General features: G+C 38.5%; 1 protein-coding gene across 4 annotated transcripts in view; it reads left to right on the top strand.

The window, feature by feature from the left end:
- The window catches only part of RBPJ (recombination signal binding protein for immunoglobulin kappa J region), a 151,525-nt gene that overhangs the window by 122,155 nt on the left and 11,079 nt on the right, over positions 1-18,291 (top strand). For all 4 annotated transcript variants that reach the window (XM_035324759.1, XM_035324760.1, XM_035324761.1 and 1 more), the window contains exons 2-6: positions 1,222-1,260; positions 4,720-4,815; positions 15,057-15,222; positions 16,312-16,486; positions 17,979-18,116. In XM_035324759.1, the coding sequence (XP_035180650.1) occupies positions 1,222-1,260; positions 4,720-4,815; positions 15,057-15,222; positions 16,312-16,486; positions 17,979-18,116 (614 nt within the window). The remainder of the gene's footprint in view (positions 1-1,221; positions 1,261-4,719; positions 4,816-15,056; positions 15,223-16,311; positions 16,487-17,978; positions 18,117-18,291) is intronic.

Below are 18,291 nucleotides of genomic sequence, written 5' to 3'. Positions count from 1 at the left end.
TCCCCAAGCTGAGGAGCTCCAGGCAGGCTGGCTGCACAAATGGTTAAATGATGCCACCAGGAATTCCCCCGGCGGGTCCTCGTTGTCCTGGGGATCCTCCACCGCTGCTGTAGGGAGATATTAGAGGCGGGGTTTTCCTTCACCCAGGAAGCGTGAAGGGAAAGATATGCCCGCTTATCGAGGGGCTTGGCAAGGCGCAGCGATATTTATGAGCACTGACAGCAGCAGCGCTCTCCCTTGTGCCTCGGTTTATTTTTAGATAGAAAAGTGTTAAGATAAGCCTGTTAGATGTTTGTCTTTGAGCCGATAAGTGCCTTTTTCCCCCCCCTTTTCTTTGTCCTCATTTTATTTTGTGGTTATACTTCCGTACCAGGTTGAGCAGATGTACATCGCTGTATACAGCCGTCCTTTTTTTGCTCAGGTCTTTTACTTGACAATTTTGGTTTAATCTGAGGATGTTTTCTCTTAGTAAAAGTGTTGCTGCCTTGTGCAAACTCATTTTCTTATGTTAGCTAAGGCTTGTGTAAAGAGCATACTGTCTCTCAAGGGCAAGCAAAAACACTGGAGGAAATACAGCTGTCTCAAAACACTTCCACTAAACAACATTCGGTGTATACCAGGGTATTTCTGGCTTGTGCTTTGCTACGATTCACAAGAGATTTTTCATAATTCTGTACCAGCACTATGAAGTATGTTGTCATCCTTTGTATGCCGTAAAGAGAAACAGATTTTTGAGAAAGTATCCCAACGGGGAGAATTCGCTTTTTCTTGACACTTCTGGTCAATGAAAAGAGCTTCTGGTTATCTACGTAGTTGTGATATCTTAAAATTTCAGAAGTAATTTGGAGAAAAAGTAGATGTGACTCTAACAGAAAGCACAATGAAAAGGAGTGAGTTGCTGGAGGCATTTTTTATAAGCATAAAGTAAATGAAAGATTTGTTTAGTGTTAAAATAACTAGTGTAAATGAAATACCTACTTTTTCTGTAGGTATTCAGAAAAGAAAGTTATCTAGTCTTCTGAATAAAAAATGCCTCTGCTATTGTGGGAGGAGCTGTTGTAAGGAGATGAATGGTATTTATTAACATAATCAAGCTAGGAAACGACAAAGACAATACCCCATCCTCCAGTACATTTTCAGAAACTGTAAAATTGGGACGGTATTTAATTTTGAAATTATGACTAGACATTTTTGTTTTAAATTAACTTCTTCTTTTTTCAGGAAATTTGGAGAGCGACCTCAACCGAAACGGCTTACCAGGTAAGCATTTAAGAAATTCTACTTTTAGGAATATTCTGAAGTTTCCTTTTTCATCCCCAGCAGGATTTCCACATTTAATAAGCGTGGATTGCTCATCCTAGAATTTTAAATGTCAAAGCTTTTAAAAAAACGTGATTATTGTAGGCAGTCAGCAGTCACAAAAAAACTCTGAACAGCCAGGGGCTTGTTTGTTTTTAGTATGATACTCAAAATGCCTTTTTATAAATTGCATTGACTTCAGATGCCCATTATTGTAGATTATTCAGTAGGATGTGAATCTGCTTGGTTTCAGATAACCACAGGTAAGCCAGATGTCTTTTATTGCCTAAAAGTGACTTGTGAAGTCATGTAAAACAGCATCCTTTACTGGCAAAATGCAGCAGTTCCGTTAGTGCGGTCATGCTGCAGGTAAGAGCAGAATTAACGCGGTGCTGTCCAGGAGTGGTCATACCCAATTTCTGGTGAAGCCTAAGCACTCAGCGATGACATGAAATAGTACCATCGAGTCAATTTGCTCTGGAAAGGGTTTCATGTGACTGTGCAGTACTGTGCCTCAACTGCTTCTGGGCTGTCTAGGAAGGAATTTTTGCTAGAAGCTGTCAACATTTCTCAAACTGTTGTAACACAGTCAGTGCAAATACTTATTTTTCTCTGCCACAAACTGTCCCCATCAAAAGCCACTACTGTATTAAAATCCTCTGAAGTATACAAGAACTGCAACTTCTCACATTTTTGTGTGATGTTATTGCTGTATAAAACAATAACATGGAAACTCAGCATTACTGTGGCCTACTTCTGAATGAAAATGTGTAAAGCACGGTGGGAAAAATGTCTGCATTTTGTGTTGGGGATATGTCTTGTTGCATTTCTGGGTAAGCTTCAGGTTAGTTTGTCTTTAACTTCATTTCAATGCAAAATTGATCAAATTGATCTGTACTGACTTAAAAGTTGTAATTGAACCAACATTGCTGTTTCCTGTTGACGTACCTATTTTCAGGGATACTTAAAGATACGGTTTTAAGTCATGAACTGCTCTCCATCTTGAGCAGTAACACCTGTTAGTATCAGCTTGAAGTTAGTGATAGAGTTTACCTTCTGTGACTTAAAACCAACAAACTTAATGACTATTTAGTCATGTCTTTGAACTATGTTGTCACTTAAATATAGTGTCTCTAAATTTCATGTGTAGGATTTTAGCTATTTGATGTGTCAGGCACTTCTTCCTGGGGTTATAGAGTAGGCATCTGGGAGCTACCCATCCTCCAAAGCAGGAGCTTATAAACCTCTGAAGAGAAAAATGCTAAAAACAGAAAAAGTCACACATTTTTAAGAGTGTAATTTGTTTATGTAATTCTTAAAAAAAAAAAAGTATAAACCCTTAAAGGCATTTAGTTTAGTTTTTGTAAAATTATTCTGCTTTTTCTGTACAGACAATCCTGTTTGCCTTATAATGTATTAATCCTCATGCAAGTGTAACAAGATTTTTTTTTAGATGTGCTTCTTAGAAAATGCTGAAACTTTTTTTTCTTTGCTGTGCAAGTTCCTTGATAATGAAAATACTCATTTTGAAAATGAAAAAAAATTTGTTCATCCTGCGCTAGTTGTTTTTGTAATAAGGTGTAAACTACAATAGTTTTACCTTTGCGGAGAGGTTTGAGATGTAATAATGAAAACTGCCCTGTGAGGATTGCAGTGCTTATATGCTTTCTGTATCAGTAGGAGGAGTTGTGGGGAACATCCCTAGTTCTCCTCGGAGCTCAGATCATACATGTCTGCTGTAGCACCTGACCAGTTCAAAAAGCAGAATTTCTTCCTGATGCAAAGCTAGACAAACACTAGGTAGCACGTAGCATTTTAGTGAGTGGGTTGCTGGGTTTGGGTTGTTTTTTTAATGGTAGTCAAGCCACAAGTTTTTTAACATGTCAAATGCTCTTAATTGAGTATGACAGTACTTTTGATAGAATATTTCAAATTGTCAGATAAAGTTCTTATCCCGCTTATGTGCAGCTGTTCTATCATAATGTATACAAATAATTGCTCCGTGAAATGTTTTGTGGCTTAAAATATATTTGTAAACAATGACTGCTAATAAAGTGTTTATGCAGTTTGAGACAGTTCTGACCATTTGTATTGTCATGGATAAACTTCAGTTTTACCAGTGTCAAATGTAAATAGATTGAGGTAATTCAAATTAAAACAGTAATTTGTCTGTTCTCTGCTCTTACATGCTGCTATTCTCATAGAAAACCTAGCAGTCTTACACAGGCATGGCAAATGCAAGAATGTAAAACACATCATTAGCAAAGCTGGCTTGTTGTCATTTCCCCCTGCCTCCACCCCATCGACTTGCTTTCCTTTATGAAACCGTATGTGGGGGATTTCTTTTGGAAAAGGTGTTGTCAACAGACTTTTGCTTTTCTCTTCCGTATTTTTTCACTGGAAATGTTTTTACAGAGAAGCCAATATGTCAGTTTATTTTGGTATTACAGGTCTGTCTAAAGGGCGTTCAACAGTTTGGTGTGGTTCATTAAAAAATCCCTCTTCTGTGAGGTTTCATCTCTTCATACAACTTCCTGTTAAATTCATAATTTGTTTGTAGGCTCGATGACTTTGAAGATGAGTGCATTGGTGGGCATTCAACCTGCAAAAGCTCCTCCAGGGACTTAAAAATGTTCTGTCAGCACTTTGACATAGCTAAACCCTAGGGTGTTGAATTTGGCATGCTGCTTAATGAGCAGTTAGATTATTATACAGAGGAATGATAGGGTGTATTGTTCTCTTATTTCTCTCAAGGAATGGCTGTTGGTGTGTCTGAGGTAATTACAGCTTTTATGACTTCTGTCATTACAGTGATGATAAACAATAGAAAAATCTATTCTTTTTTTGGCCTGATTGTATGCAGGAAATAAAGATTTATCCTAGAAAACTAGATCAAACAAATAAGAGTTTAATTTTTTTCTTACCTTCATAACCAAAAGAAAACTAATATAAACATGGCAAAAGTACTGATTCATTCAGTTAATAGCTTAAACGAAATTTCAGAACAATTTGTCGTCATCATGAGAAACAATATCGGTTAAAGAGACAATATTGAATTGGGTTCTAATCAAATATTGGGATTGAATTTTACAAAGTCAGATTTTGAATCTGTTATAGTGATGGACATTGAGATGATTTCATATCGCAAACATCCTTTTTTGTGGACAATGCAGTAATAGTTGTAAATGACCACAAACCACTGCTGCACTGCTAGCTTGATACAAGGTAGTTTGTTGTCTTTGCTGTGCAATTGTCATAGAAAACAAAACAAGTTATCTTGACCCTATTAATATACTAACAGTTGTTGTTTTCAATTGTCATTTGTATTTTTTTTTTTGTCCTAAAGCTGCCTTTGGGTTACTGTAGTCATAACCAAAACCAAAAGAACTTTCAAAACTTACTCTGTCTTTTAATTTTTAGGGAAGCAATGCGAAATTACCTAAAGGAGCGAGGTGATCAAACAGTGCTAATACTTCATGCAAAAGTTGCGCAGAAATCATATGGAAATGAAAAAAGGTAAGTCTCTTTTACTTGCTGACTTCCTTCCAGAGCTCCCAGCTAGGGATGCTGTAGTGTGTGGTCTGGTGTGTAATACATTGTAGAATCCTGCAGATTGTTCTATAGTCTGAAGAAGCTTAACTGAAATCAAAGGTGCCCATATAAATCATACAAATATGCCACAGGTTTGCAGCATGTTACATTCAACATAGTGATGCCAGTTCCTGCCAATGGGTTCTCTGTGGGCGGAATTTTTCTTCCACAGAATTGAAATGGCTCCATTGATAATGTGATGTTCAAGGAGGTTCTTCCTTATACCTTTTACTTTTTATAAGAGAGAGGTGAAGACTGGGTGAAAGGCTGGATGCTTTTCTTTACATCCTGTCCCATCCTATCCCAACATAATGCAGTTGTTTCTCTATCTAGTCTTCTGCTAATTGGATTTCTTAGTTATGGGTGCTATCTTGAAGAGCAGAAAGAACACATCATAATGATCAGAGAAGTAATTTAACTTTTTTTTTGCAGATTAGTTTAATGATGACCTTAGTCTATTGACTAACTTTCAATCAAATATTTTTTTAAAAAGTCTAAATGTTTTCACCATTATTAATAGTTCAGTCTTTCATAGCAAATTAAAACTACTAGTATGTCTAACTGTAAATTTGCATTTTAAGCCTGGAGTAAAGAAGGTGCTTGTTGGTGATTTATTTGTGGAGTTTTGTCCTGAGTAACTTCAAATTGGTATGAGAGAAATTGATAGCCTCATGGTTGTGATAAACATTCTCTTACAAAAATGAATACAGTACAATTTACAATAATAAGTAGGGGACAGACCCTGCAGGAAGATGTGAGGAGGAATGCTTTTTATGTGAAGGTGAATTTCCTGTAGTCTTCTCTATACAATGTTTTTATTGCATGAGGGGTAGAAGCAAGTAGGGTGACTCTTAATATACAGATTCTAGTCCTCTCAGGATGAAATAGAATTGTCTTTAATTATAAATGTTACTTTCCTACCTTGAATTTCACTAAAATAAATAGGATCGTGTTCATTTAGGAGTTTTCAGATACTTTGGATTTTTAATGTTTCTTCACCACAGAAGAGCATGTTCTGCAAGTTAATGGGTTTGAAGTTTCAACCTTTTTCCCCCATTGTTGTGTAACTACCGTTACATCATTGATTTTTACAGCTTTCTGAGATTGGAGATTTTAACTCGTTTTCCTAGGAAAATGTTAGTAAACAGGAATATAGTAGAATTAAGCCTATGAAGTTCTCTGTTCAATACTACCAATCTAAAACACGTTTCCTGATTTTTCCGGATCATGGAGGTGCAGACTGTATATGCAATTGTTCGTCAGTATTCTGTGCCTGGGTAATTCTGTTCCAAGATGTGTCCTCTTCCCTGATAGCCAGGGTCTTAAATCTTTTCTTTTGAGCAGTGTCCAGGCTCTGCAGCTCCATTTGCTTACTTACTCTGAGTGCTTTTTAGATCTTTCTGAGACTCTTGATGAAAATCAAATGGGAAGTCAGGGAAGGAGGAAGTGCACAAAAGCAGGCAAGTGTGCTGTGGCTCTACTGTGTATTTATGTACACGGCCCTCTGTAGCTCACTGCCCTCCAAAAGAGTTGTAATGCAAGGCCTTACCAGCAGTAAATAACTTCAGCCCATTGCAGCAAATTTAACAGCCAAAGCTTAACGATGGCAATGTAGATACCTCAGTCTGTTTTCCTCTCAGATTTTTGTTGTCATTCAAGAGCTGCATAGTGAAGGCTCATTGCAGAGGAATTAAGCGCATTAGTCCCAGAAAAATGAGGTGTGTGCCAGCAGATACGAAAGCAAATCTCGAAACAGCTTGCTTGTAACTTCAGTCAGTTTCTTCTCCTGGGGCCGGAGCAGTTCTCATGAAAGCAGGAACATTCTGCAAACCTGCCCTGTGTCTCATTAGGTTGGAGAACAAATTGCATCAGAAGAAGGGAGAAAATAAGAAGATAAAGTACATTGTTTTGATTATTAAATGTTCCATTATTGTTTGGAAAACTTAAAGAAGTGTTCTAAAGATTGCAGGACAGAGCTTCAAATTACCTCCTAACAGTTTCTGGGAGCTCCAATGTGCATTTCATAGTGTTGCCTTAAATTCCTGTTGCCTTGAATATGTGTGTATGCTTCGTTTGATGCTGTGAAAGTCCCTTTGGCACATAGGTTGCCTAAATTCTCGAGTACCGGTAACACTCTGTAATCCGTTTCTCACTGCTTGGAATGATTGCGAAGTGACATTAGGCATTCTTCTACCACCTGGATTTTGCGAGGTGCAGTTCAGTTGCCTAGCTCAGCACTGCCGTGGTTGTTCCTGAAAGGTATCTCAGTTTCCCCATGTGTCAGTTGTATGTGCAGGATTTCAGAGCTCTGCAAAAGAAGGCTGGGAATGAAAACAGTTGGATGCTTGTTATAATATGATGGTGATCTGATTGCCATTCTGGTACAGGGATGAAATAGGTGTTTGGAATACATGCTAATATTTTTTTTTTCTTCAGTTCAAACTTGTTTTATTTTATTACCAACCCACTTTTTAGACTATTTCTGGTACTGTTCTGCTAGCTCCCAGGCTGTAAGCACCAGCAATGATGTCCTGTTGTTATCTAGATTGTCAGCATAAACAAAAATTCTAGTTATTAAATCCTTGTATCCTTGTGTGCCCCCAAGGTACTTTGTGCAATGGAATGGTTAATTAGCTTACTTTATTTTACTGAATTTTTAAATTGTTTATGGTTTATTCATAGCAGAAAGTGCCCTTTTGTCTTTTGTATTGCTGGATTGAGGAAAAATTAGTGAAGTTTTAAGGCTACTTTATGCCATCAAGTTTTAGTAAGTTTTAATAGTAAATACCATTTCTGAAGTGACTTGTTTTCTCTACATCTTCATAGACCTATATCATACCTGTTTTTACTGACAAATACTGTATTTTCTACTGGACTTCAGTATGGCATGGCTATACCTGGTCAGTTTTTGATCCATAAAGATCACAATCACAGAATAGTCTAGGTTGGAAGAGACCTCCAAGATCACTGAGTCCAACCTCTGACCTAACACGAACAAATCTGCCACTAAACCATATCCCTAAGCTCTACATCTAAACGTCTTTTAAAGACCTCCAGGGATGGTGACTCAACCACTTCCCTGGGCAGCCTATTCCAGTGACTAACAACCTGTTCAGTAAAGAAGTTCTTCCTAATATCCAACCTAAAACTCCCCTGGCGCAACTTTAGCCCATTCCCCCTCGTCCTGTCACCAGGCACGTGGGAGAACAGACCAACCCCCACCTCGCTACAGCCTCCCTTCAGGTACCTGTAGAGAGCGATAAGGTCACCCCTGAGCCTCCTCTTCTCCAGGCTGAACAAGCCCAGCTCCCTCAGCCGCTCCTCGTAAGACTTGTTCCCCAGACCCTTCACCAGCTTCGTAGCCCTTCGTAGCCCTTCGTAGCCCTTCTCTGGACTCGCTCGAGCACCTCGATGTCCTTCTTGTAGCGAGGGGCCCAAAACTGAACGCAGTACTCGAGGTGCGGCCTCACCAGAGCCGAGTACAGGGGGACAATCACTTCCCTGGACCTGCTGGCCACACTGTTTCTTATGCAAGCCACCTGAGCACACTGCTGGCTCATATTCAGCCGACTGTCAACCACTACTCCCACGTCCTTCTCTGCCAGGCAGCTTTCTAACCACACATCTCCCAGCCTGTAGCTCTGCTTGGGGTTGTTGTGCCCCAGGTGCAGGACCCGGCACTTGGCCTTGTTGAACTTCATACCGTTGGCCTCGGCCCATCGGTCCAGCCTATCCAGATCCTCCTGCAGAGCCTTCCTACCCTCGAGCAGATCGACACACGCACCTAACTTGGTGTCATCTGCAAACTTACTGAGAGTGCACTTTAATTAAGGTATAATTAATTAAGATTAAGGTATATTGCACTATGTTTGGAAAAAAAAAGCTACAAAATGATTTCTTTAAATGGCATGTCTCTTAAGTAATTACAGAGATATAGAGCCTAAAAAAAAAAAAAAAAAAGGAACACCTTTCCAGCTTCTGCTTCATTCTTTAAGCTTTGTTTGTTGTGAAGTGTTGGAAGATATTTATCGTTATTAAACTTCGCATGGTATAATTAAAAGTCCGGTGCAATAACTGCCTTTCTCTGTTTTGATGAGGTTTAGTAGATGGTGAAATGCTCTGTTGAAAGCGGGTTGTAGACTGCACAGATCTCTCATGATATGCTATGGTTTAAGTGTCCTCACAGAAAGACAGCTCCAGGTTGCTACCACATAGTGGAGACTTTCTGCATTAGTTTGAGTGTTCCTGGTACTCGTCCCTAAATAATGGTGCGCTAATGAAGGGAGGCTTCTTTCTTTGAGTGAACGTTTTTTATTAGCCTTGCTCGTTCGATAATTCCTGTTGTTTAGTTTAACAAAGAAGTCAGAAGGCTATAAGCCTGGTGCTGGCTTTGAGCTGGATTAAAGACTTTCTGCCTAACGTTTCCTGCTGGATGGCCGTCATCTTTCAAAGGCATTCAGCTGACAGAGGCTCAGATGATGTTGAGTCCTAACAAGTGTGGGTGTTTGGCTTGTGCTTGTTGTGTCCCTTCCTTCCTCTCCATACTTCCTATTCACTGAGGTTTCTCTCTTCAGAGTCAGTCCTTCTTAGCACAAGGAATGCAGTTTGAACAGTGAACATTCAACACTTTGAAGGACTCAAGTGTTTTGGATACCAAGATGATGTTTGTCAGAGGCTGAGGGCCAGGCTGGTACTTGTGGGCTGCATGCTGTTCCAGTTTAAACATTATCACTGCTGATTAGCCTGCAAATGTTCTAGCTGCATCTTGTTTTACGGCTGTTGGTGAAGGACCTTCTGTAAGTCCTGCTCAAATACTCCCCTTCACTGCACTGCGTTTGTTGTTGAGAGCGTAGCCTTTTCTAGGGCTTACCTCATGGCTGCACTTCTTTATCCTCAGCACTTTAGCACCCCATTATTTTTCATTCATTTCGTGTTGTGTTCTTCAGTGGATGTTGTCAGTCCATCCAGCTCCTAAGGAGAGAAGACTGCTGGGTGTTTGCATGCTCAGAGCAGTGTGGGTAGTTGACAGCCTCCTGCCCTGACCCAGTTGACCAACTGGTACAAAGGAAAAACTTCCCTGCTAATGGAACCCTGGAGTTAAAGAAAACATAGTAGACACCTCCAAATCCTCCTTAAGGCACTGACTTCCAGAAGATGAACAGAGGGATGACTTGGACATTTTGAAAAAGCAAACCTTAGGGAACAGTACCCTGTGGTTTTAAAAGAGCATCGAGTGCATCACAGCTAGGTAGCAATGTCATAACCTGATTTGATTTTACTTCCTGCCCCTTCCTCTCTTGGCAGGTTCAGTAAGGGTAGCTCCTCTACCTGAAGTGCCATGTTTCTCTGCATTGATTGGCTTCAGCCGGCTGAAGGGGCTGAGGGAATATTGCCCTCTCCTTGGGTGACTGTCTGATTAAAAACAATTATCGCAGATTTTGCCTCCTATTTCTCTTTTGATTGTTGCAGTCAAGACTCGGAAACCACTAGAAATTATCTTGTTCTACCCTTGAAGTCGTCTGGAAGAAAGGGGAGCTCCCTTTAGACACCTCAGCTTGGTGTTATTGCTGTGAAAAACATTCGGTTTCCAGTCTGGTGGGCTGGATGTGTCAGAAGAAATGAGTAACAGCTTGCTTCTGTTTCCTGTACTGCGTTTCTAAGCTTGTAGCCTTAATATAGTTGGTAGTGCTGCGTCCGTTCCTTGGTCGAAAAGAAATTGTACTGAAAGAAGGCAAATGGTGGAGGCCTTTTAATTTTTGGAGACTGATCCTCTCCCTGATCTTTCCTGGCTGACATCAGTGCCAATTGTAGCTCAGTCTAAAACAGCCAGTCAGTTTGGTTACACCAGTAACAAATCCTTGGGAGACACAAAGCTGGGGCATCACAGAGAAGGCAGTCTCTGCTTGAGGAATGGGGTGTCCACAAGAACTCTGTTCTCAGCTACATCTTGTGGGGATAGGTTGCCAAAAGTACTTTGTATATTTAACCCGGTATCCCAGAACGTTTTCCTGGTTCAGCCAGTCACTGTGCCTGAAATCAGCAAATAGCAGGTACTGAATCTGTACCTTGCCATGAGGCTTTAACAAGCACGGAGTGGGTTTTGTCCGATGAAGCTGTTCCTGGTTACTTCACTTCCAGTACTGAATGAGCTTAAAGAGCTGATCAGATCTCATGCGGTTTCCAGATCAAGTTGTTAGGTGTTTACCTCGTGGAGGAATGCCCTTTTTTGCTTTACTGCTCATTCAGCAAGGAATTACCAGTCCATTCGTGGCACAGAGAAGAGGTATTAAGAGAACATATCATAAATCCAAAGAGGAAATCACGTCCTCCGTGGTTTTCCACTATTACTTCTGTACTGAAAATTCTGACCAAGCTCAGAAGAACCAGAGGCAGCTGCCTTTCCCCCCAGCACCTCTCATTTTCTTTTTGCTATAGGTCAGATTAATACTTCAGAATAATTTTTGCCTCCCACTCAGTCTTACTTTAGCTTGTGGTTAAAGAAAAAAGAGGTAGGCCCTGTAAATCAAAGGTTGTTGAAGGAGGAGCAGTTTCATTTGTTCCACCAAGCATTGTCCTGCCATTTTCCCCATCAGTAACACTGGAAATTACCTAAATTAACTGTTCTGGGGAGGCGATTTGCTTTCTTGTTTTTTTCCATCTCACTGAAAGGCAGCCTCTCTCATGGATGTCTATATTCCTATTTACATGGGCAATGATTTGTTAAGGAGAAACGCTTCCTAGCAGTTTATACATTTCAGACACATTCTTTAATACTCTGTGAAAATCAGAAATAGGAGGATACTTGTGCCTTTTATTCGCACTTCTGCATAGAAAATTGTTAGTTAACCTTTTCTATACGTGGGTTCCTGGGGTTTTAAAGAAGAAGTAAAAAGCCCCTGAGCTGTGCTTGTCTGTATCTGAAGGCTGACACATAAGAAAACCCATCAAAATCATGGTCGTTCACTCTTTCCTCTCGTTTTGTAGTTTTAACATAACTTAAAATTAAGTTAAAGGTTTATTTCTTTGTTCAGTAATCCAAAGTTTTCCAATGTTTTTCTCAGTTTCAATTTAGAAAGAGCTGTAATTGTTGTGGCTTTTCTCATCAGTGGGTTAAAGCCTGTTTCTTACAGGTCTTTATTGCCACCTAGCGGCCGTAGTCATGTAAAGGACTTGGTTTAGAATAAAGCTGAAATGCAAATAGATATGAAAAAGTTTAAGGATTTTTTTTTGGTGTTTTGACAAGTAATATAAATAAAAAGACTACACAAGGAAGAAAAGAAAATGTGTGCTGCTTTCTTTATGGTGTTATAGCTGTTTGTAATACAGAGCTTGAGAAATTTGGTTTCTTTTTTTGCTAAGTATTATTCTGTTAAATGCTGATATCAATTTTTAGTCTGTATATAATGTCTTAATTGGATATAGCTTACAGTTGTTGATCGCAAAGTTGGTGGAATGCTTCTGTTAACACTGTTCTGCTCGGAAGGGGTCTTGGACTGTCATTGGAGTTTGACGGTTCAGAAGCTGACTATGTGAAATGTTTTTCTGCCAGTCCAGGTGCGTTTCCAAAATACAAGCTCTTGAATAGATGCATCTGTTACTTCCAGTTTCCCAAAACCAAACAAAACCCCGTGACATTTCCTAACCTTGGAGTTGGTTCATAGCCCCCATCTGAAAAGCATTGTTCGCTGGGGAAACAAGACGGTGGTGGTCCATCTGGGATGCCAAAGTAGAGCAGGCCTCCTAAACACCACTTGGATTTGATCATTGTCCTGCTTGACCCCACGCCAGTCTATCAGTGGGACTATTTCTTCTCCTCCTTTCCTTCCCAGCCCCATACATATCTGTGTATATCGATACATTTCTTTAAATATGATCACAGATGTCTGCAGACAGAATTTTCTCCGTGTAATGCTAAAGGTATTATTTTTTGCTTTTTCTTTTTTTGTGCTTTCCTACAACGTGCCAGAAATTAGCAACCACTAGGTGATCCTCAGAATAGATTTTTAACAACAACTATTGTATTCACATCTAGAGCTGGGAATGTAAGGAATATAAATAAGGTTGTTCTGCAGAAAGTAAACACTTTGCACTTTAATACTCTTCCGTGACGTTACCATTATCATTGAACATAGCTGACGTAATGACATTGAACATAATTGTCATTACAAACATAAGATATTTTAAGGTCATCTTTCCTTTAAGGTAAAGAAGCATTTGAGGGAAATGAGCTCATGTAATCTGTGCTGAGCTAATTTTTTAAATAAATGCAGTTGAGAAGTAGAAAATGCATTACTGGTTTTGAGGAGAAAACTTTGTAGTAGGAAGGGAAGGGTGTTAGTGTCTGAGATACTCATGGTGATCTTAAATACTCCCTGCTGCATCATTCAGCATCTTCACAAAGAAAGCTGGAAAAGATGTCAGGTAGCAAAAGATAGTAAGCAAAAAGCATATAATAAGCAAAAAGGTGTTGTATATATGCTGTATGCTGTCATATAAGAGTTAATTACCACTTACTCTTTCTATTTGAAGTGATTTTCAAAGTTCAGAACTCTGCTTAGAGCAGTAGTTTGACTCATGCATTCTAATGTCGGATAACTATAAATTTCAGCTTTGTCACCAAAGGCTGGGCTAGTGGAAGTACTCTCTTGTGTCACTACTGTTAAGCTGTTAATTTTTTTGAGGCAGTTTATTGTGTAGTTTTTCAAGTTGACAATTCATCAGGAAACATCTGCTTTGCAAATTGGCAAGTTTCTACCTGCTGTGTTAATGTTCTGCATGTTTGGAAGAAAAAAAAATCCGTCTTCATCTGACCCATAATTACCCCCCAAAATGAAATGCAAATAGTCAATACTGATGCAATAAACACAAGAAAAAAGTTAATTGTTAAAGTTTGAATCTAAAGCCACTACAAGTGGCTTTCCAGTAGCTCCCAATTCCATATTTATCAAAATTTCTGTCCTTCACAGCAGTGTGAAGGCAATAAAAGGAGCAAAAAATTGTTACGCTACGTCTCTGCTGAAGTGGATTATCATAATGGAGGGAATAGATCATTTAGTTCTGTTGGTTTTGAATTATTAAGTAGTGCTATTCAGCACTATTCAGCACTATTATTAATAGTGCTGAATAGTTGAAGTGCTGAAGTATATTAAGCTTGATTTCATACAAAAGCTGACTTACACTAATTAAGGTTAACATAGTATTTAAGAAAAATTGTGCATGAACTTAGTTGTTCCAGGCCAAATTTTCAAAAAATTGTACCTACCTACAGGAATAAGGTTGGAGTCCTCTTTGGATTTCAAAAGTGCCAAATTAAGTACTATATTCCAATTTTAATTAGAATACTTAGAAACTTTTTCAGTTATCCTTTCCCTTCATGCCTCTTTAGCTTCCTCCATAACTAGCATATACCAGTAGTTCTTCTGCTTTTTCAACTTTGATCTTAACTAAGTGATGATAAAAACACTGCAGCTGTTGGCTAAACTCAACCCAAAAGCAAATAGGATTTGCCTTTTAACATTTTGCAGAAACTTCAAGACTAATATTGGTATTGTAATAGTGCAATTATTTTTGAACTTGATGCTTTAAGTAGTATTTAGACTGACTTCACTCAGTGCTGCTAAAGAGTAAATCTTGTTTTTCAAGATTACTGATGAAGATGTAAAATCACCTAAAAGAGATTTATGCTTGGATAAAATAAACTCCCTCCTTTACTAATGATGAAACCAAAGATGTTTAGGGATTGTAATCACCAATTTTTCATTAAATTAGTTTCTGGAACAGTACTGTGTGTCTTAATCATTTTAATCACCTATAAAAGCAAAACGTTATCATCACTTTTAAGGCCTTTCTACTTTCTTTAAGAGAATTTTCCCTTTGTAAAGGTAAAAAGTGTTTTCATTTTATACAGATGCTGTTAGCTGTCATTGAACTGGATAGATGCTCAATGACAGCGCATCTAATGCTAATTTTCCTTGCTTTTTCTCTTTTTTTTTTTGATTTGCATTTTAGAAAATCTTCAAGGCAAATGAAGGGCCTGCATGTATAAGCTGTCATACAAAGTGTAAATTGACTGAGAAAGCTTTGGGCCCACTATGGTTTTTGTCTCAATGTTTGTTTCTTTTTCCTAAAAATTGGTTGTAATGTCATAATTCATTTTTCATTTTCAGGTTCTTTTGTCCCCCTCCATGTGTGTATCTTATGGGCAGTGGATGGAAGAAAAAAAAAGAGCAAATGGAACGGGATGGTTGTACTGAGCAAGAGTCACAACCCTGCGCCTTCATTGGGATAGGAAACAGCGACCAAGAAATGCAGCAGCTGAACTTGGAAGGAAAGGTAGAAGTGTAATAAAACATTCAGATTACCGCAAAGGATGTCATAACTACGTGGTGCATCTTTCAAGGAATGCACTGGCTTATTGTAACTTCCATCTAGCAGGTACTGCCTAAGTGGTTTTAAAAATACCTGCAAAATATAGGACAATTCAGTTGGTGGACTTGGTTCATGGGATCATAGCAAGGTACTAACTTTTCATTTGTAGGTTGTTGATTCAGTTCTTTATTTTGCTGCCATGGAAGCCAGTGACTAGGTCACCACAATTAGATGGATGATTTGGGTCTGAACAGATTCTTTAAACTGTTCTGAAATCTGGCTAGTTGCTTCCACGAGCAGCTACTAACTTGAGGAGTTTTTTCAAAATACATACCATGTGTATGTTGTAGCTTAAACACATGATTTCACATAATCCCACTGAAGATGTTACAGCTTTAAAGTTTATAGTACAATTTCTCAGAAACGTGCTTGTTATGCCAAGATAGACACTGTTTTTGTGGGGGTTCTGAGTACTCAGTTCTTAAAATGAAAGATAATAACAGTTATTCTTGAGATTTTTAAGCTCTTGCTGTCACCTAGTTCAGACATTTAGCTATTAGTAACTTTCCATTTACTTCAAAACTCAATCCTCTCTGATCTTTTCAATGAAAGCTTGTTTCAATGCATTTTTTTGCCCAAGCAGCAGCTTGTGCATGTCTGCTGTATACTGACTGCCTTTATAGCTCTACTTGAATGTAATTTTTAGTAGTGCTCTCACCCACTCAGATGTGGCTTTGATACAGCTACAGGCTCTAATCATCTGCTTTCTAGCCTTAGTAAGGGTATTTAGAAAGAAATTAAAGTACTGAAGTCAGATGCTAAACTTCACAAAGCTAAACAGTAGTTCATAAAAAATGTTCATCTGGAAGTGTTCCATACGAATTAGAAAAAAAAAATGAAGTGTTGTCAGTAGGGGGAAGAGATGGAGAAAGCAATTTCTGATCTGCTTTAGAAAATAATACGTCAGTTTCCAGTTTTGTTCACAAAGGTGTGTATAGCTTCTTGAACTGGGCTAATCTGAAAAAAGAAACAACTGTATGTTTTTACCTACAGAATTATTGCACTGCCAAAACGCTATACATATCAGATTCAGACAAGAGAAAGCACTTCATGTTATCAGTAAAAATGTTCTATGGCAATAGTGATGACATCGGTGTGTTCCTCAGTAAACGAATCAAAGTCATCTCCAAGCCTTCTAAAAAGAAACAGTCACTGAAAAATGCAGACTGTAAGTATTCTGCAGTTCTTTTCTTTATGTAGTAATTCATTTTGCTTCCTACTCATTTTTATGTGTTCAGAGATTTTGACTACAACGTAAAATACAACAAAATTTTCAATTTGTTTTTTTCTAATTTACTTCAGAACTGTACAGGAGTATATTTTAAAGTGTTCCAATATAGATTATACCGTTGGGTTTTATGCAGTCACAATTACTTAGTAATATAAAAGGTTCACCAAAAACTTTATTCCGAGGAGGAAATCCTTGTAAGCAAATGCATAAAGAGTGCTCTATCTCAGCTTTCTAAGCTGTTGAATCCCTTAAGCTGCTGTGATCTGGTGCTTAGGATATTTTGACCAGTAGCAAAGAGGTAACTTTCATATTGTAGTAAGAGTAACATACATTACCCACACTGCGCCTCTTCACGTCACAGCCACCTTCTTACTGTGTCATGCCATTTCATATTGTTTTGATTTTTAATATGTTTTGCATGATCACTTTTAAATAATTGGTTAAGAAATCTGCATGGTGATATTTCACCCAGATTTACTTGCTTACCATGTTTTTAGCTAAAGATATCTCTGGTGCTAATGTACAATTGGGAAGACTTTTAATTTTTCTCCAAAGTTTTTTGCCTGCATACCACTGGAGCACCTCAAGAGATGCCGTGTTTTTTTTGTTTGTTTTTCTCTCTCTCTTCACTAGTGCTTTAAAAGGCTCTTCCATCTGTGTTGGGCTGGAACCCATTCACCTATGGAATGTGGATCTCGGGGCGCTAGCTTGCCACATGACTAAAGGCGGTCTGGTGCTGTGCAGTTCACGCCCGTGGGCTCAGAGTATGCACTGTTGACTTTGTATTCAGACAGATAGTTTTGATGGACAGTGAATATGAACCAAGCATCCTTCAGTAGTAAATGTGAACCAAGTAAAAGAAACGTGCCTGTTTTCATGACAAATGAGAGTCGCTGAATTTTTTTTAGGGAGCAGACTTAGCCTTTCTCCCTTTTGACTGATAAGTAAGTTCAGATCTGAGAAAATTTCAGGTTGCATGGTTACAATTTTATATACTTGTGTCTGTCTTCCTTTGAATTGATTGTCATTTGTAAGAACATTTTTTTATACTTCAAATGTGATGGTCACTGAAAGTAGTCTAAGTACTTCTCAAGGGTAAGCTAAAGCTTCTGTTCAAATAATCAATTATTTGAAAGCTGTGAAGAGAAAAAAAAAAAATCAGCTGGCAAGCACTGGCCAATTTGGCCAAGTGGCATAATTTTGTGAACTAGCATGTCTTTGGAGAACAGCCCCTATGCGTTACCCACTTGTAATTTTGTGGCTATTTTTGGTCTGTCACAAATATTCTGTAATCTAACTAGTAAGTGAGAGTTATTTCTTGATTTCCACTATTTGTTAGTTTATTTTATTGTATTTGTGACTTTTTCTTACTTTTCTGTGTAACAGTGAAGTAATTTTATAATCTGAAGTCTGTGTGTATTCCTTGCAGTATGTATTGCATCAGGGACAAAAGTGGCACTATTTAATAGACTTCGATCCCAAACAGTTAGCACCAGATATTTGCACGTAGAAGGCGGTAATTTCCATGCCAGTTCACAACAGTGGGGAGCATTTTACATTCACCTCTGTAAGTAAAAATGAAGGAATATATATTTTTATCTTCCCTCCCTCCATCCCCACAAAAAAGTCCTGCACTTTTCTTCCTTATTAATTGCCCAAGCTCAGATTTGTTTTGTTACTGAGTGTGCATTTGATGTAATAGTATGATATTAAATTTTCCTCATATCAAGAAAAACGTTTAT

Source organism: Oxyura jamaicensis, chromosome 4 (assembly GCF_011077185.1).
Source record: "Oxyura jamaicensis isolate SHBP4307 breed ruddy duck chromosome 4, BPBGC_Ojam_1.0, whole genome shotgun sequence".
In the NCBI taxonomy this organism is placed as follows: domain Eukaryota; kingdom Metazoa; phylum Chordata; class Aves; order Anseriformes; family Anatidae; genus Oxyura; species Oxyura jamaicensis.
Note: the sequence above shows the minus strand (reverse complement) of the source record. Positions and strands in the feature narration are given on the sequence as shown.